At 40.3% G+C, this 19,678-nt stretch overlaps 1 protein-coding gene and 1 long non-coding RNA gene across 28 annotated transcripts in view; one reads left to right on the top strand and one right to left on the bottom strand.

The window, feature by feature from the left end:
* The window catches only part of LOC115733080 (putative disease resistance RPP13-like protein 1), a 491,263-nt gene that overhangs the window by 444,078 nt on the left and 27,507 nt on the right, over nucleotides 1–19,678 (bottom strand). For 7 of the 27 annotated variants that reach the window (XM_048280916.1, XM_048280913.1, XM_048280915.1 and 4 more), the window contains exons 1-2: nucleotides 17,385–17,581; nucleotides 15,166–16,405 (exon numbers count right to left, since the gene is read on the bottom strand). The exons of 4 other annotated variants lie outside the window; for them this stretch is intronic. In XM_048280916.1, the coding sequence (XP_048136873.1) occupies nucleotides 15,166–16,390 (1,225 nt within the window). In that variant the 5' untranslated portion in view covers nucleotides 16,391–16,405; nucleotides 17,385–17,581. Of the gene's footprint in view, nucleotides 1–9,884; nucleotides 10,065–10,668; nucleotides 10,756–10,857; nucleotides 11,032–11,542; nucleotides 11,727–12,026; nucleotides 12,946–15,165; nucleotides 16,406–17,384; nucleotides 17,582–17,902; nucleotides 17,933–19,678 lie in introns of those variants that run through there. 16 more of the 27 variants (XR_007198776.1, XR_007198777.1, XR_004015862.2 and 13 more) reach the window with 9 other exon arrangements.
* LOC125315594 overlaps nucleotides 1–19,678 on the top strand; it is a 35,297-nt gene that overhangs the window by 13,428 nt on the left and 2,191 nt on the right. The window contains exons 2-3 of the long non-coding RNA XR_007198801.1: nucleotides 10,708–10,757; nucleotides 11,596–11,604. This is a non-coding gene — a long non-coding RNA (uncharacterized LOC125315594). The remainder of the gene's footprint in view (nucleotides 1–10,707; nucleotides 10,758–11,595; nucleotides 11,605–19,678) is intronic.

The raw sequence follows: 19,678 nt of genomic DNA, 5'->3' as shown, positions 1-19,678 counted from the left end.
TTCTTTTTTGCTCATTTGGTGCCAAATCAACACTCGTGTCATTTTCTATCACCATGTCATTAATCAATTTGACAGTTCAATAAGAGAAATTGATCAAAGGATTTGATTACACAAATGGAGGAAGTTAGAGGATTTGATTTGACAAAATAAAAATTAGAGGGCCAAATTGCACAAATCCAGAGAATTTGGGGACTCGATTGAACGAAATAAAAGCAAGGGAAATGCCTGAAACTTAAAAAGTCTAAATCTGTACTTAACCCAAACCTCTGGTTCTAATTTAAATCATAAGGAGGCTTGGATATTGACTTTTGGGTGAGCTATCTGGGGTGCCCATTGCCTATGTCTATTTGCTATTGGTATTTGATTACTTCTAGTTTCTTGTACATATTACTAAAGTTGGTACGTCATTAACTGGAAGTCAGTACTCACTATGCAAAGCCACATGTTTAGCCCAAAATCCCCCAGCCATTCACAACCCAACTAAAACTGTTTTCATATTCTACAAAGTCACAAGTAGAGCTGTCAACATGGATCCATGAGTCAGGCTGTCAATATGGATCAATGATTCATTTTCTTACTCATATTATGTACAAATGTGTTGTATATGTGTTGTGAATTGTTAAAGGGCCAAATGAAATGGGTCCAAAAATCAAAAATTGAATCAGGTGGATAAAAAAGGAGTCACACAGTTGAACTCATTTTCGACACATCTGAAAATCTAAGTCATCAATTGAATTGAACTTGGCTTGGGTCAATGGGCCTTATTAGTTTATATTATGGAAAGTGTTCAAGAGGTGGAACGTCGCAGCCTACTGCCGCCAACGCATGATCAATTGCTGTCCTCCGTCCATGGCTGCCGACTGTCGCGGTCCTCCGATAATGGGAAAAAATTAAAAAATTTAAAATTTTTTTATGAAAAAAATACTAGATTTGTATTGTATGAAAGTGTTTTAGTAATATTATTTTTGTTAACAAGTTATAAGAAATAAAAATTGCACGATTTGATTAAATACAAAATTGTTTAAGTAATACAGAATGGATTGAGTATGTGTCATTAGATTTGCACTATATGAAAAAGGATCAAAACATGTTAAATAGTTCCATTTGGATCCGACTCAATCCGACCCGATTTACCTGTTTGACACCACACCTCGTGAGCAGGAAATGCTAAGCACATCACATGCTGAGGATATTACCGTCAGGAGTTATTGGCACCACCAACCCGAATCCTTGATCGATTGCATGACCCGTTCGCATATGTCATCCACTTTTGGAAGGCAGTTGATCTTAGGCCCTCAGACAATGGAATCACCGAGTGCTTGGCCGTTTATCGCGATTCCAGGGAGAAAGTGAACGCCAAACCTACCGAGCTCTATTGCCCACCTAAGACGCCTCCTTGATACATCAGGCTTGCGCAATAAATCACGTAGGGGTTGATCCGTTAACGCCTTAACTCACCTGGCTTGGAAGTACGATCCGATTTGTCTGAGCGCTACTATCAGTTCGAAGACCGGCTGTTGAATAACCGGTATCTTGCTTCAGCCCCCTCCAGGCTTGTGCTCGGATAATTGGCGCGGCGCTATCTGCTCTCCCGATCTTGGACTAACAAAGCACTGATGACTTCCTCGGTCGCTGCCAAATATACTTGAAGAGGCCAGGTCGTCTCAGGGTTGAGCCTTGGCAAGGACTCCCATTAAATCGGACCTCAATTCATCAAATGCTTGTTCTGCTCCTCTCCCACTGAAATGAAGCACCACCTCTCGACGATATGAAGATAGACATACATTTGTTCACCGATTTCGACATATAGCGTTGAAAGTGGCAACTTGCCTTGTCCATTTCTGCATTTCCTTCACAGTTTGTGGAGCTGTTATATCTAGTATTGCCTGCAACTTTTCCGGGTTGGACTACCTGAGAATTTTCCCCCGACGAGATTCTAAAGACATTTTGATAGATTTAGCTTCAGGTCGGAACTGCCTTAGTGTATCGAAGGTCTCCCCTTTGCCTAATATATGGTTTTCCAAAAAGGAGACTTAACCACGTATACACCCCATTTTTTTTTTCCAAAAAACATCACCCCTGTAATAGAATAGCCCCTGATCTTTAACAGCGGACGTCCTTTCTTCGTCAGAAGAATGCATCAGGATTTGGTTATTTCTCGCATGAATTGTCCGTAAATGATAGTAGCTCATTCTCTGCAGTCGAATCCACCAATTAATCAATTCTTGGCAACGCGAAGCTGTCCTTCGCGCACGCCCTGTTCAAACTGGTGAAGTCTATGCCCATACGCCACTTTCCATTTGATTTCTTAACTAATCCCACATTCGTCGCCATTCTAGATAAATTACTCCCCAAGAAAGCCCGCTAGCAATAATTTTTCAGTTTCTTCCTTGATAGCTGGCCGTCTCTTTTGGTTGACAGGCTCATTGTCTTTCTAAGCATTGGACTTATGGGACATCACTGTCGAGTCGAATGTCTGATAAGCCCATGTCCACTCTCTCATAGTAAGAGCCTATTGGCTGGATTTCAATACGTAATCAAATGAGAGATTACAGAAATAAATGATTGCTTGACCACAAGTACTTTCAACAGAAGCGAGCCCTGCCTTTGCCAAGGCTATCCCACTTTACACTTGACTCTGTATAATACCTCACACAAGATTTTAAGTAAAAGTTCAAGTAGATAATTTTATCAAATAAAGCTCTTTTGGAATAAGGATGATGAACTCTTGATCTCTCTCACTGGTCTTCGAACTTGATACTCTTTATACTCCTGTCTTGCAAACTTTCCGTTGGATAGAACCACTCCAAGAATCAATCTCCAAAAACTAGCCATTGGTTGATTGATGTATAAAGATCACAAGCCGTTGAGGTGAGAACGACTAGAATTTTGAGAGGATTTGTTCGCCCATATAGTTAAATCCTAGCTTAAACTAAGCATCTAACAAAGAGGGTGATTGCCAATCAATCAAGACTCATTGTATGGAAAGTCTCAAGAATATCTTTGAGATTGATTAGTCAATCAATTTAACCTAGGAATGAAATCCTAATAAGATAATTGACTGTTAATGAGGGAAATTTAATTTGCTAAAATAAGCAAGAAAATAAGATTGATTAAACAATAAGGAAAAATCAAAGATCAAGATATATCTCGTCATGATTCATATATTAGTTTGCCTCTGTCACGAATCCTACTTCTATTAAAATATAAACGTTAAGAATATTAAGTACAAAAGGCATAGGGATATATTGTAGTAAATCCTCAAAGTATTAGTCAACGTCTTTTCAACAAAACATGGTAGTTTTCTTTCCTTCGAAATCAAATAAAATTTCCTAGCACATTGCTCAAAAGGATATATGAAAAGTACATAAACTTCATGGAAAAGCAAACAGAAACAAAACAAATCCCAAAAGACTGTGAAACAACGCTAAATGAAGCAAACAAAGAGGATCAATGGAGCACTAGCAGGTTAAGCATACACTCTTTTTACAACAACGGGTTTGTCAAATAAAATAATTGGTGGTCGACCACTGTAACTTGTATCTTCGTCAGTACTGAGCGCACACTGGAAATTCCTTCTCTAATAATTATGATGTTAGCAATGTACGTCTAGGTTCGGCTTCCACTATACAGTCATCATATGGAGACAACCAAAATAGGTTGAACAAATAAAAATCTAATATTTGGAAGAGCAAATCTTTATAGTTTAGCGAGACTCAATAGCTACTGCAATTGCCATTGAAACTGGAGGCAGAAGACCTGTGCACTGACAAAAAAAGGGGTATAAATCTCCAAAAACTTGTTTATTATACTCGCAAATCTAGATTGGGAGAGTTCAAACTCTTAGATCTAGATTTAGACCGAGGGAAGAGAGCTGCCAGATCTAAATTGGGAGAGAAGAAAAGACAAATCAATTAAACACAAACAACAACAAGAAGAAGAGAGGGAGGGAAGGGTGAGAATAACTCAAACCCTCCCCCCATGACTATCAAAAGTGATGATTATTGAAAAAGGGAAAATCACGTTAGAAGTCGTAAAAATTTTGTTCTGAATGCAATCAAGTCCTACATGTTTGAAAAAGTGAATCAACTCTTAAACGTCCTTGAATCTAATGCAATCCAGTCTTTCCGGTGACCGATCAATCAATTTTCACTGACTTAGCATTCCTGAAATTTGACGTGTCATTTTCAATCAGGTTACTCATGTGTGTTACTCATGTGGCGTCACGCAAGAGAATAGACTAACTCTTCAATAATCAAGTATCCTACTTCAGTCCCCTCCGGGCTTCTGATCGTACAATAGACGGGGCGCTATCTGCTCTCCTGATCTTGGACTAACAAAGCAGTGACGCTACCAGATATACTTGAAGAGGCCAGGCATTGTCAGGTTGAGCGCCACCTCTAAACAATATGAAGAAAGGTAGACATCAATTCATCAAATGCTGGTTCTGCTCCTCTCCCACCTCTCCCACTGAAATGCAGCGCCAACTCTCAACAACGCGAAACAAGAAAGATATTTGTTCACCGATTTCGATATATAGCAGTTTAAAGCGGTGACTCGCCTTGTCCATTTCTCCATTTCCTTCACAGTTCGTGGAGTTGTCATATCTGGAATTACCTGCACCTTGTTGGTGTTGGCTTCTAACCCTTCCCTATGCAACCATTAAGACCAAGAATTTTCCGGACAAGACTCTAAAGAGACATTTTGATGGATTTAGCTTCATGTCGTACTGCCTCAGTGTATCGAAGGTCTCCCCTTGGCCTAACATATGGTTTTCCAAAAGTAGACTTAACCAAGCATGCCACTCATATGGCATCACATGAAAGGACAGGCCTAATATAAAAAAGTAACAAAATCCAAAATAATAAAAGAAGGACAAAAAAAAAATTAAATGAAAAAGAAAAATCATCTAAGGAAGAGAGAGAGAAAGAGTCACATTAGTAACTACTTTTGTCCATATAAACTACTTCTACATACATTAAAAAAAAAAAAAAGCTTTAACGTCCATAAGATACTTCATCATACATTTTCATTTGGTCTAACTCTATGAGTTGTACTAAGTTATAATCTCTCTCTCTTTCTCTCTTGAAGCTGCTTCTTTCTTGAACTTGTCTCCCGCTCTTGTCCAAGCCCATCATCCTTATTGAGAAGTTTAGGATTAAGTACACTTTTAGTCCTTTAAGTTTTAGAGTTTGTGCAATTTAGTCCTTTGATTTTTATTTTATGCAATCTTTCTCTAAGTTTCTGGATTAAGGCGATTTGGTCCTCCAAGTTCTATATTGTGCAATCAAATCATCTAACTTTCTTGATTTGGCAATCAAATGCTTTGTTTACCTACCATAATTAATACTGTCAAATTAAAATTTCTTTTTTTTTGGGGTTTTTTTCTCGTTTCCTTTTTGCTCATTTGGTGCCAAATCAGCACTTAACCCAAACCTCTGGTATTAATTTGAATCATAAGGAGGCATGGATATTGACTTTTGGGTCGGCGATCTGGGATGCCCATTGCTTATGTCTAGTTTCTTGTACATATTACTAAAATTGGTGCGTCACTAACTAGGAGTAAGTAGTCACTATGCAAAGCCACATGTTTAGCCCAACATCCCCCAAGCCATTCGCAACCCAACTATTACTGTTTCATACTCTAAAACATCATAAGTAGAGCTGTCAATATGGGTCAATGACTCATTTTCCAACTAATATTTGCTACAAAAGTGTCGTATATGGGTTGTAAGGTCTTAAAGGGCCAAGTGAAATGGGTCCAAAAATTAAAATTGATTCAGATGGGTCAAAAATAGGTCACATAGTTGGATTCATTTTCGACCCATCTAAAAAATTAAGTCATTAGTTGGGTTGGACTTGGCTTGGGTCAATTGGCCTTAAGTATATTAGTTTATAAATATTTTAATTTTTATAATTAAAATAATGAAAGAAAAATAAAATTAATAAAATGTAAAAACTATTCAAGAGGTGGAATGCCACTGCCGACCCGTCATCGACCGCCATCCTCTATCTACCGTTGCCAATTGTTGCGGTCCACCAGTAGCTGGAAAAAATTAAAAACGTTTTTCTTAAAACATTGAAAAATATTTTTTTAATGAAAAATTTAAAAAAATTCACTAGATTTGTATCACAAAAGTGTTTAAGTAATACGCGTCGGATCAAGTATGAGTCATTAGATTTGTATTATATGAAAATGGGTTACACAGTCGATATAGGTTGGACTATAATTGACTCGACTCGCCCATTTGACACCTCTAATTGTAAGTAGGAAATGTTGAGCACATCACATGCCCGAGGATGTTACCGTTGGGAGTCATTGGCACCACCAACCCGATTCCCTGGTCGGTTGCACGACCCGTTCGCATATATCATCCACTTTTGGAAGGCAGTTGATCTTAGGCACTCGACAATGGAGCCACTGAGTGCTTGGCCTTTTATCGCGATTCCAGGGAGAAAGTGAATACCAAACCGACCGAGCTCTATTGCCCACCTAAGAAGCCTTCTTGATACGTCAGGCTCGTACAATAAAGCACGTAGGGATTGATCCGTTAACGCCATAATTCACCTGGCTTGGAAGTATGATCGGATTTGTCTGAGCGCTACTATCAGTGCGAAGACCGGCTCTTGAATAAGCGATATCTGGCTTCAGCCCGCTCCGGGCTTTTGCTTTGATAATAGACAGGGCGCTTTCTGCTCTCCTGATCTTGGACTAACAAAGCACTGACGACTTCCTCGGTTGTTGCCAAATATACTTGAAGAGGCCGGGCATTGTCAGGTTGCGCACGCTCTGTTCAAATTGGTGAAGTCTATGCCCATACGCCACTTTCCATTTGATTTCTTAACTAATACCACATCCGCCGGCCATTGTAGATAAATTACTTCCCAAGAAGAGCCCGCTTGCAATAATTTTTCAGTTTCTTCCTTGATAGCTCGCTGTCTCCTTTGCCTGAACGAGAACTTCTTTTGATGGACAGGCTCATTGTCCTTCGATACATTGAACTTACGGGAAATGACTGCCAAGTCGAATGCCTGACATGACCGATGGCTCCCATGCCAATAGTCTTCAATTGTAAGGTTATAAGCCTTCCATTTATATATTGGTCCACACATTCATATCTTTTTGGTGGGGGATGAGACACCTTTTCGTTTGTTTTGCAAACAAACTACCAATGCATTCAAGTCACAATTATTCATATAGAGTGATTCAACGTACCAAAAAATAGCACATCAATTTGTTTGAACCATTTTTCTCTGAATCTTTTAGCTTTGAATCATACAAAGTTGCATTTTCACCATTTTCAGGGGAGAGAAAGCTTTCTGCAGTGGAGAGTGCCGGTACCAAGAGATTCTCTTGGAAGGGGGAATGGGAAGATCAGAACCAGATGAATATGGCTTTTCTTGATAACAAATTATCATCACTTTGCTTAAAAATAGAGTCTTGAACAAACCAGCTTCACAAGGATGTATTCGTCATTCTTAACATAAATATTTAGAGGCAGAGATGGAGCTGCACTTTTTATTGTATAAAATGGGTTGAAGTTGGGGTTTCTTGATGTCTGGGCTGCTCCTGCTTCTGCTGCTGCTGCTTCTCACATCAATCTTCTTTGTTTTCATTTTCCTATTTTCTCTCATAATTTTTCTTGTACAATTTATTTCAATGAAGTGGTAATTTAGGAGATTTTCTAATCTGGTGGTCTGGTCCAAAAAGGTTTTCTTGTTTGCATAGTGGTGCTCATAAGGATGACGGGATGACTGAACTTATGCCCATTATCTTCCCCAAATTAATATATTGCTGCACATCATCCTGGGCAGATAAGGACAGATTACATCATTTGATGCAGATTCTTGTAATTTCTTTTTCCTTGCCTGTGAGCCTGTGTTCCTCCTGATCATACCCCACTTTGACAAGTTTTCGTCCCCTTCCATCAATTTACTGTTAGTCTAATGCAAGTTGCATGATCTTGATGATAGCTCATTGATGCAAGAATGATCGTTTATTTTATGATGGAGATAATTTTGTGGTTGGTTTCTTGAGTATGTCGGGTACTCCAGTATCAAGAAGTCCACCATTTGGTAAAATATGTTTCAGTCCCGCACCAGATTGTGATGCTGTACATTCTTCGAATTATTCATATTCTACGGAAAAGTATTATTCAATTTGAAAATACTGCTTGAAGCTGACCCGGTTGATTGTCATAGTAGAATTGCCCCTACAAGCTTGATGATTTGTGTGAAGCTGGGGAAGATAATGATTGAGTTCTCTTTTGCATGTTTCTTTCGCAAATTTTGGTGATTATCAATTTAGGAAAAGAAATGGAAATTAAAGTATACTAATGATTGTAGAATTAGGCAAATTTAGATCGTTACATTCCTTTTATTTTTTAATGGTCCAAGGCACAAGTGAAATCCAACTGCGTAGAGACCCATGGAACACTTGTAAGCCTCATAAACCGGTTAAAATACTAACCTTCGACCGAAGCAAGCGATTCTTATCCAGACTAGTTAGAATGCAGTTGATTAGATTCGAATGAATAACCTTGAATTCTTAATTTGGAAATCCCTCAACGCTCTAATAAGGTTTACCAATCACGTATAAGTCCTTTCATTCACTGGCGTCGAATCCTCTTCAAAGGCGCGAAAATAGGCTAAGGCAAGCGCTATGCGCGTGTATGAAACGAGATTGTTATGTTTTGGAAAAAGTATTGGTAGTATTAAAGAAAGTGTATGAAGGGGTGCATAGTGAGAAGAATATATGTTCTAGTCCTCCGTTAACTTTACTGCCTTCTCATTAGGCGATCTAGTTGGTATTTCAGCACCTTGAAGATTAGTTGCGCACTTTGGGCTTTTGCCAAATTTTACTTATCCAAAAATAATTGATAGTACTATTTAGTACCCAATTGTTTCAAGCAAGTACAAGAAGTGAAGACATTTTGTACAGATCTAATTATATGGTCCTTGCGATTCAAATATCGTATCATACAACATTCTAAGCTGTAAAAACTCATTCCCAGAGGATTTCGGGCAAATTGATGCATATCGTGAAATTTTACGGCGCGATGACATAAAATAAATTTCGAGGAGCAAATCAATTAAACTTAGGGGCAAATCTATTTTGGTTCCTCTTGTCTTTATTTCGAGATAAGCCCTTCATATCAAATAAAATTAGGGGATACTTGAGAATTTCTTGCTTCAAGTATTAACCAACTCCAAAATGATTCAGTCACATAAATGAACAATATATGTTGATCAAATATTGTAGAAGCCCTATATTTTTTGCTTAATGCCCTGGCTTTTGCTCATCTCCATCATCATTAATCAACACAATTTGAATCAAGCTCCCACTCGTATCGGAGACTCTTCAACTTGATGAATGACTCATGGCATGAGATGAACGCTTAAAAAAAAAGCAATGTATCAATATGGGAAGGGACGATCAATTAGTCCTGAATAAAAATTATCTTTCATCATAAATAAGCAACTGCAAGAGTGATCAAACAGACAAAATGACGTACATAGCCACGTGACAGCAGTTTCTTTTTCTGCTGAATAACTCCTATGATGATGTTAACCCACAAGTATGGAGAACCTAATCATCGGCAGTACAACTTTTTTTGTTAAGCATGAAAAATTTCACCTATGATTCGTCTAAACAGTGCCAAACGAGGAAACCTTAGTTGCCCCTGAAGCTATTGGCAAATGATACTGCATACTCAATGTCAAAAGCTTAAAAGACTCCTCCTTCCACGAGCCGGAATTAAAGTTTAAATGACAAAGGAGGGCCGATGTAACTGTGAGTACATCCTGTATATTAGCAGCCATCCTCTCTTCGTCCTTTTTCGCCTTCTCTCTATAGCGAAGCCTTGTTTTCTGTTTTGTTAGGTATTGTGACCCCATTGAACCACCCTTGGCTGATGACAAGAACTGAACTTTGCCTGATTCGACGAGGACTGAAGTATCTTCTCACGATCCTGGAAATTCCCATGGAAATGTGCCACCTTGCCTTGAGAAACCACTCAGAGCTTGTCCGTGCTTCAAGATATTAGAAGCTCATCGTGACTAACCTGCAAAATCAAGGTGAAAAGAGGGCTATCATCTGTGAAAATGATCCATCCTTGGTCAAGTTGAAGCGTTTTGGCACAAAAATCAATCTCACCATTAGACTTCCTCCTTGGAACAAGACTGGACCTTAACTGAGCGCCTCAACAGCATCCATGCTCAAGGTCTCTGGTCATCAAAGCAAAATCATACTCATTTATCTTTAGATAAGGAAGTACCAATTTGATAATAACAATTTAGTAGTCTCTGGTCATTAAAACAGAACTTGAAGTCCATATTAATTATGTGCAAAGCCCAATACTGCCTATGCGCACTAATGTCTGAAATACTTAAAATTATAGACACTGTAATACAAAAACAGTTTTCAAGCTAATATAACTGTTCCATTCCCAATATTTTGCAAGTTAGAACAATTAGATTTGTTTCTGTTTCGTTATGAGTTAGATGAATGATGACAGAGACTCCCTGCAGTTCTGATCATGGATAAGTTTTACTACATATTCATTGTAAAGACCAGATTCCGATAAGTTCAATTAGTACAAGAACAACGACAAGCTAATTGAATAAGTAATCAAAGTCATAGGGTGGAGACAAATGAGTAAAACTTACACAGATGATTAAATGGTTCACAAACCAAAACTATGTGAGGTTTCTTGAAAGTAATCTTGGCAAAGGCAGCACTGCTTTTCTGACCACCTGTTTATATGTTCAAAATACCATATTATATGTGCAATAACATTCGAGAAGCTCCGGAGAAATTACACAGGGGACCATAGTTGAGATTCCAAATTAACTGACCTCTAGTAGAGCTTCATAATGTCATACGAAAATTGGTTCAACAAAAAGTTTATGTATCCGACAGAAGCAGAGAGGGGTGAGATGTATCAAAAACATATACATTGGTTGAAGCGCAAGATTTCCAGTTACACCAAAGGAACCCAAGTGAGCTCGAAGATTTTGTTCCAGAAGTCCCTGCAAGAAGAATGCCACATATGAAGGTATTGTAAGGTAAAATGATGTAATGCATGATGCAACCATATTCCACGGTGGAGTAGTTGCAGACAGCTAATACCTTAAAGAACTAAATAGATTTTTCCCAGAGGTCACTGCCGACAATGCAAACACAGAGGCAGGCGGCTATAATTATAATCTCAACCAACAAGCATAGGTACATTGGCCAAAAATTTCTAGCAGGCTGGAAGTTACAGTTGCTAACCACCAGAGATCAAGACCCAAAACAGAAGGTGATTTATGGAATAAAAATGCGGGCATGAGCTGTTTCAGTATTTTTATCGCAAGATCGACTGCTTCATACAGCAAAGGATCATCATCAGCAAAAAGAAGGTTCTCCATTCTTAAGAAAACCATAGCAAAAAAACATCATCCCTCTTTCTTCACAATCCTATCACAGATTCCACATAACAAATGAAAAGACTATTCTTATCTACAGCATGTTCTCTAGAAGAAGAAGTTTAGAACACACCAGCGCACCAAACAAAACTAGACGCATCCTTGCAAGAGATGTCGCCAGTGCAGATGACAAAGGTATCTGCAAAACAACCAGAGCGAATGAGGTAGGGCACAAGAAAAAGATGTTGGGAAGAGAAGATACGACAAACGCTGAAAGTGAAAATGCGGAGGAATATGATTGTGGAATGCAATTATTCTTGGTGATAGTGCATTTTCGTTCACAATATGTTTGGGTATGAAGCAGAGTCGAAGATACATGTGGTGAATAATTGAATGTCAGTCTTCGACCTTCAGTCGGTGGTTTCTGGGAATTCTCCGCGACGCTCGTCCGTGGAAAAAAAAAAGGTAAAATAAATTCGTATTAGGCATCGAAGTGAAGAAGGAAGAGAAACGAAATTGATGCATCCAAGAAGAAAAACTTACACCAACCCTAGAAAACCGACTGTACATCGAAGAATGAAAGGCGAAAGAAGGAAAGCAGTTGGAAGCACTTTTACCTGAGGAAGAAGAAGCAGTCCACGGAGAATAAGGATCGGGCGAGATCGATTTCAATTCACTGGATCCGAACGAGATCAATCTCGACGTAAGGGATGTCTTGGATGAGGGGCCAATAGTGGCCCGTGAGTTTTGAGCATCCTTCTTTCAGATTCTTCGAGCATCCACTTATCCCCAATTGTTCGAGGGAGGGAGGGAGGCCATCCTCTGGCAAGTACCTCAACTTTGGGCAATCATAAATCCCTAAAACTTGGAGAGAGGAGAGATGGTTGCGAAGACCGCTTGATAGTCTTTCCACCTTCCTCATATCGTAGATGGCAAGACGGATTAGAGAGGAAGGGAAGAGAAGACTCCACGCATCCTCCTCCTCCTTCGAAGAAGGAAAGCACACATTGTCTCCCTCCCTTCCACCCATGCTCCTTCCGTCAATCCACAGAGACCGGAGGGAGGTGAGGAGGGGTAAGCCCCATTCTCTCACTGCCTGCTTCACATTCTCGCACCCTAAAATTACAAGGCTCCGCAAATTGGGAGGGAAACCTCCTTTGGGGAAGCATTCGATATTTGGGCAATTATAAATATATATCGACTGGAGGGAGGTAAGATGATGCCACTGATTTGGTAGACACTTTATCTTTGGACAATTAATAAGAAAGAAAGACGAGAGGGTGATGGGAAGGGGAGGGAAGTCCTCCTCTATCTCCAGTGCTGGACAGTCGTATATACTCAATTTAGTGAGATTCTTACAGCTGGCAATGTTACGGCTGGCAATAGACTTTATCTTCGCACATTTATCAAGAGTGAGTGTCGAGAGGGCGAGGGGAAGGGGAGGGAAGTCCTCTATCTCCAATGCTGGACATCCGAATATAAACAATTCAGTGAGATGAGAGAGCGTGGAAAGGCACTGCGGTAGGTTTCTCGATTCTCGCAAAGGGGAAATATTCAAACATTCCAGCGCTTTTGCTACTACGGTGACCTCTTCCAACGACTCCACTCCCTTGCATCGGAAAATACTAAATTTCTTCGGAGCAGTGAGTGTACCCTCGGTGAAAGAAAACGATGTCGCCCAATCACATCCATTTATCACAAGATATTCAAGCCGAGGCATCGGGTTATTATTGTTGGGGCCATCCGGAGGAATGGTTAGTCCCACCATTTTTGGACAATTCCGAATCTGCAAATCTCCGATCGTGTGCATCTTGCTTGGAAGCTTTTCTAAACTCGCACAATCCCTCAATTCCATCCTTTCAAGGTTGCACGGCAGCTCTATCTCTCCTTCTCCCACCACAAATGATTTGAACCGAGGACACCTTTCGATGATAACTCTTTCAAGGCAAGCGAGATTTCGCGTTTCATTTCCATCCCGCCACAAGTAGTTTAGCTTGTCACACCCTCCTATATGGAGCTCCTTTAGCTTGACCAAGCACCTCATAAACCTAGGATCTAAGGAAACAAGCTCGGTAAGATTTTCAATTTTGAGAGTAGTCAAAGAAGTTAGGTTGACCAAGCTCTTTAAGATCTCCTTGCTACAATCCTCAAGATATAACTCACGGAGAGATGGAAGACAAACCACACTGGTCGAGTTATCCAAATGCGGGCATGAATGAATTTCAAGCTTTATGAGACGGTCAAGCCGACAAGGCAATGTCCCGACCAACGAAGGACAATTCCGGACAATAAGATGTCGAAGACAGGAGAATGAGACTTCTTCTTCCGAGCCCCCGACATAAGGAGACCAATTCTTCCATGCCAACATCTCTTCAAACTTCAAAGTTGTTAAAGATGAGAAAGGCCTTTTACCTCCGTAAAATTCAAAGCCTATCTTCCTTATTGCATGTAGACCTTCGAGAGATAATTCCTTAAGTGAGGGTAGTTGTCCAAGTGAGGGTAGCGTTATAACATTAGGACAGCCTCTCAAGCACAAAGACGTTATCTTAGAAAAGGACGAACCATCTAACCATGAGGGAAATCTTGCACCACCATAGTGCGAGATTGTGAGATTTTCCAAATTCGTGTGAGGTCGCAGAGAGTCAAGCACTTGTGCTTCGCGCTTATGATTCCGGAGATTTCCCAAATGTTCTTTCCATTGCAAGGATAAGTTGGTAAGACCTAGCTTTCCAAACAAATTAGCATCCGCTGCATCTGTAACTTTTTCTACCTTTTGCAATTCTGATATGATTAATTCTCCTTGAAGATGTGGCAAGTTCTTCAACTCCTTTAACTGTGACCCTTTCTCCGTTCCCACCACAAATTTAGACAAGATAGTAAGATTCTTCAAATTGCCAATTCCCAACGGCATCTCTTTTAGACTACCCGTATCTCTAATGTCGAGAAACCGTAAGCCGACCAACTTTGTGATACCTTGAGGCAACTTTGAAAGGTATTGACAACCTCTTAAGATCAAAGCTTGTAATTTGCACAAGTCGACAATTGACTCGGGTAGCGTTTTGATATAAGTGTATGAGAAATTGAGATATCGAAGATGTTTTAAATCACCAACACATTTCGGTACTTCCACGATGTTGCAATGACATACCGAGAGTGCCCTCAAGTACTTCAATTCTTTTAGCAAGTCATGTAGCACCTTGTTGGAAATATCGAATCGTCTCCAGCCCTCCCCTCTAGATCCACCGGGCACTAGAATTAAACTTCTTAGCACCTTCATGCGGTGATATGGTCTCGTGCATTGTGACGTAACATACCACGGTGAGATGAATGATGCATATCGAGTTTTTCCTTCAAGAGAGGCGTCATCTTCATCACCCACCACCCGAGACTCCCCAGAGGTAAAGCACGTCCCACCCGCAAGTGAGTTTGCTAGGTCATTCAAAAGATCATGCATCAAAAACTTTGATGTGTCAACACTAGATCGTTGAAAAAAGGATCTAGATACTAACTCATCGAAGTAATTCCGTCCTAATCTCAAGATGTTCTCCTTTGTTTTTCTTCCATCTAAAAAGCCCCCTGCTATCCATAAGAGTACTAGCTCATCCCTCTCAATTTGGTAGTCCTTGGGGAATATTGCACAGTAAGCAAAACATCTCTTCAAATACGAAGGCAGATGGACATAGCTCAATTTCAAAACAGGGAGAACCTCATCATTCTCCACTGTCGGAAGATCCCATATTCTGTTATTTAAGGTATCTTCCCATTCATCGGGATTCCTTTTATTACGTAGGACACCGCCCAACATCTTCGCTGCCAAAGGTAAACCTTTACATCTTTCAGCTATCTTCTTGCCTATTGTTTCAAAATCCGGGTGGCTCTCAAAATTTTTTTCTCCAAGAGCATGAAAGGCTAATAAGCTTGTACAATCATCAAGGGATAATTCCTTCAAAGTATATGGCGATGCTCCTGTTATGGAAGCAACGGCAAGGTTGCGAGTGGTGATGAGGATCTTGCTTCCCCGGGCTCCAACTTCAAAAGGCTTTAAGAGGACAGTCCATTTTTCGTACTTCTCATTCCAAATATCGTCTAAAACCACAAGAAACTTCTTCCCGGATAGATTGTCCTTCAACTTAACTTGAAGGCTGTTAAGATCTTCACCTGCGCAGGACGACCCGGTGATGGACTGCAAAATAGTCTTTGTTATGTCAAGAACATCAAAAACATCCGACACGCAAACCCATGCTCTTGTCTCGAAACAGCTATGTACGCTGGAATCATTATATAGCTGCTGAGCCAAGGCCGTCTTTCCAACACCGCCCATCCCAAATATGGGGACTACGCTCAACGTGGTATTGGAATTTTCAGATTCACCAGTCAATAGTTCTACTAACTCCGCTTCTTCCATCTCCCTACCAAAAAGCTGACTCTCCGGCAGAGAAGTGCTAGGAAGCCTTTTTTCGGTGTTGTTAGATCTGTTCACAGCATTCTCTATCAAGTTTAGCTGAGCCTTCCTGGTGACGATATCTTCCAACCTGCCGTTGATCTCTTGGACCCTGGTTTCGGGCATGAGCGAGCACGGATTCGGATTCGATCCGGAAGATTTATCTCGGGGACAGCAAGAGAACTTCCAATTCACCCAACTTTTGCTTGTGCTGGGTTTTGCCGCTGACTTAACCTCAGCAGCTTGGATTGCGAACTCATCGAGCAAGTCTTCCATGTCATAGGCCAAGTCCCTAACATCATCCAGCCATAACTTCACTGGACCTTTACCGCTCAGTTGCTTGTCCTCTGCATCATCCAGCACTGCATTAATGGTGTCCAGCATCTTCTTCCACTTATTGAGCTGGTCGATGCTGATTCCAGAGAAGGGCAGTGCTCCTTCCCTTTGCGCATAGCTCAATCCCAGAGAAGCCAACTTCTCGAACAGGACCTGCAAGGCGGAACCCAAGATGGCACCCACAATGGTCTCTACAATGGCCATGGGTGAATCAAGTCGCTGTAGAGAACAAGAAGTGTTAGAATGAAGCAAACTGATAATGAGCAATTGCATAGAGAAAACTATGAAGTCCCAGATGACCGAGACTACTAAGACCAAGGCTTGTCATTTTTTATCATGTTGTGATTTTTCATTCATTAATCTCTATTGTACTTGTCTATTGGAATTATGTCTAGATTCTCATTTACCTTTTCAAATTTAATTCTAACAAATAAAAAAAGAGCAAAAAGAAAAACAGCAAAAAACTGATAAAGAAAAAAATATTTAGGAATTGGGGTTTGGTTGGGGGGGGGTGGGGGACGTGCAGATATCACAATGAATAATAATGCACTCCAAATGGCCCAGTTGTGCATGGAAAGTTTTTCTAGTGTAATTGTCCTGCTACGAATTAAAAAAAAAAATATGAAAATCCATCCTCATGTAATGAAAAGTACTAAAAATTCCCAAATGTGCAGATATAAACACACTTAAAATTGTAAATATGACTTTCCCTAAATGTTCAGTCTGCAAATTTCCTAACTGTAGAACATGCCATGGATGAGTTTTTGGAAGTGTGCTACTTGTAGACTATGTGCAATGTAAACATGAAAGTAAATGCGAAAGACGTGATAGAGAGTGACCTTGCGACATGCAATTTCAGGAACACCGACAGCAAAAATATTCAACAAATTGCCACGAATTATGCAATCAAGCCATGCAAGTTTAATCTGGACAGCAAGTATTTGACATCAACTTCCCCCAATTTTGTTATTAAACTTGCGATCTGTGTTATAGATAGGCATGAAATCGGGTTAAGAACCTAAATTTTGTTGCCTCTTCTTTTGCTCAAAGGTTGCTTTTGCCTCCATTAATCAAAAGATTTCAGAAAGAATAGGTGGTTGCTCTCGTGTAATAAATGCCTACTAGATGCTTTAGTTAGCGAACTTCTGGCTGCATCAATTTGAGGGAAAAAGAGAGCAAGCATATAGATGTCTATTACCTATTCCGAGTAGACTTTCTAGGGCTGACTGGTCGAACGTGGTTAGATCAACAACAGCAATCCAGCAAGCACGAGCGCTAGGTTTCAGACGAGCAGGAGGAGAACACTGTTGAGTAGGGGGACGAGCATGGGTTATGGTGAAGCTAAGAAAGGGGAGAGAAAACCATGGAGTCCAGGAAGAACAAGACTTGTTATTAAACTTGCTATTGAAGTGGATATTAAGTATGTGATATCAACTTTAATCGAGACTAAAATAGGCATGAAATTAATTTAGGAATCATAATATTGTTGCTGTTGTTGTTGCTATCTCTTCTTTTGCTCAAATATTGCATTTGCTTCCATTAATAGAAAGATTTGAGAAAGAATAGGGGGTTGCTCTCTTGAAACAAAGTTCTGGCTACATCAGTTCGAGAGAAAAACTGAGCAAGTAGATCGATGTCTCTTACCAGTTCCGAATAGACTTCTTGGAGCTGACTAGCCGACCGGGATCAGATCAACAACAGTCCAGCGGGCACGAGTGCTAGGTTCGGACGAGCAGGAGGAGAACACTGTTGAACAGGGGGATGAGCATGGGTTATGGTGAAGCTAAGAGAGGAGAGAGAAAACTTTGAAGTCTAGGAAGACCAACACTTGCTATTAAAATTGTTATTGAACTTGATATCAACTTTAACCAAAATATTATTACTGCTGCTGTCTCTTCTTTTGCTCAAATAGTGCTTTTGCCTCCGTTAATAGAAAGATTTGAGAAAGAATAGCCAGTTTCTCTCGTGGAACGAAGTTCTGGCTGCATCGGGTCGAGGGAAAAACAGAGCAAGTAGATAGATGTGTCTCGCCTATTCTGCGTGGACTTCCTGGAGCTGACTAGGCGGCCAAGATCAGATCAACAATAGCAGTCCAGCAAGGATGAGCGCTAGATTCGGACAAACAGGAGGAGAACACCGTTGAGCAGGGGGACGAGTACCAGGTTTGGCGGCCGCTGTGTATGAGCGTGTACTCAGCTACAGCAATGCGTGGCCAGAGCTGGCAATTACGGACAGACAATATCGATGGAGCTACAATAGATTTGTAAGGAGCGATTGAATCAAAGCGGTTGAAGAAGAAGTGAGGCGGTGTGGCTTTAAGGGAACGTGCAGGAGAACCAAGAGATGGATTCTGCCGTGCGTGCTTTGTTCTAAGAAGTTCCCTTATACTTTATGCTATCTAGCTCGCTTTCTTTTTCTCCTTTGCTTCCCTCCACCCACAAGCAATGCGCGAGAATCCTCCTTTACAGAGTTAAAGGAACTTAATCCTTTTTGTCGGAATTCTGCTATAAGCTTATGAATTGCTTATATTGCAATTAATTCCATCTCTTTTTTCTTTTTGGAGGAAAACAGATTCCAAAATTTGATTCTCTTCTTTGAGTGGGGATGTCTAGTCTGACCTTGCTTTCCCTAAAGCAAAGTTCGATTCTCTTGTACGATCGAGCTTTCTTAAAGCAAAGTTTGATTCTCTATCATGAGTGGGGAGACCAACTTGACATGGAAAATTTTATGCACGACTAATCAGGATCAACTACGATATTTGAATTTTAAGAACGATTAAGCTTATACATCTGAGTGAACGCATCATTCATGTAGACAAATGATTTGTGACTTGAGTTTAAACTATATATCGAAGGCTCGAAATTATGTCAAAATCCATCATACATGGCACTCGTCGCAGAGGAATTCTGCAGCTAGCGATCTCGTGCCACCATAATACTGAAACAGATTCAGTTGATTTCATGTGGAATTTTTGTGGCCTTCGTAATATTTTGGCAAAAATATAAATGTCGACAGTAAGGGTGCGTTTGGCTCGAAATTTGTTCTCGCAATCCCCTGGTTCTTACTGTGGATGGCTTGCTCTGGAGAGGAACAACTCAAATTTTTGGCGCCCCGTCAAGTCAACACCATCATTTGCGACAAACTTCAGTCCATTTAAAACCGTCTCGCTTTCCTTTTCTTTTCCTTTCACAGACTCCTTGAAGCTGCTTCTTCTTCTACTTTTTAAAGAACAGGATTCAGGAGAAATTTTGTGCGAGTATCGATCTTTCATAATTTCGCATTGAATTGGGCGGAATACTTTGAGGTAGAAGGCATCCTCTTGCAAGTACCACAACTTCTGGCAACCTATAAGATATAATTGTTGCAGAGACAAGTTATGGCTGCGAAGACCACTTGATGGTCTTTCCAGATTCCTCATATCTCTCATCCAAACAGAGGTTACGAGAGGAAGGAAACAGAAATTTCGAATGGTTAATGTAACAAAGAAGTAGT

Source organism: Rhodamnia argentea, chromosome 6 (genome assembly GCF_020921035.1).
Source record: "Rhodamnia argentea isolate NSW1041297 chromosome 6, ASM2092103v1, whole genome shotgun sequence".
NCBI lineage: Eukaryota > Viridiplantae > Streptophyta > Magnoliopsida > Myrtales > Myrtaceae > Rhodamnia > Rhodamnia argentea.
This window is presented reverse-complemented; position numbering and strand designations above follow the sequence as displayed.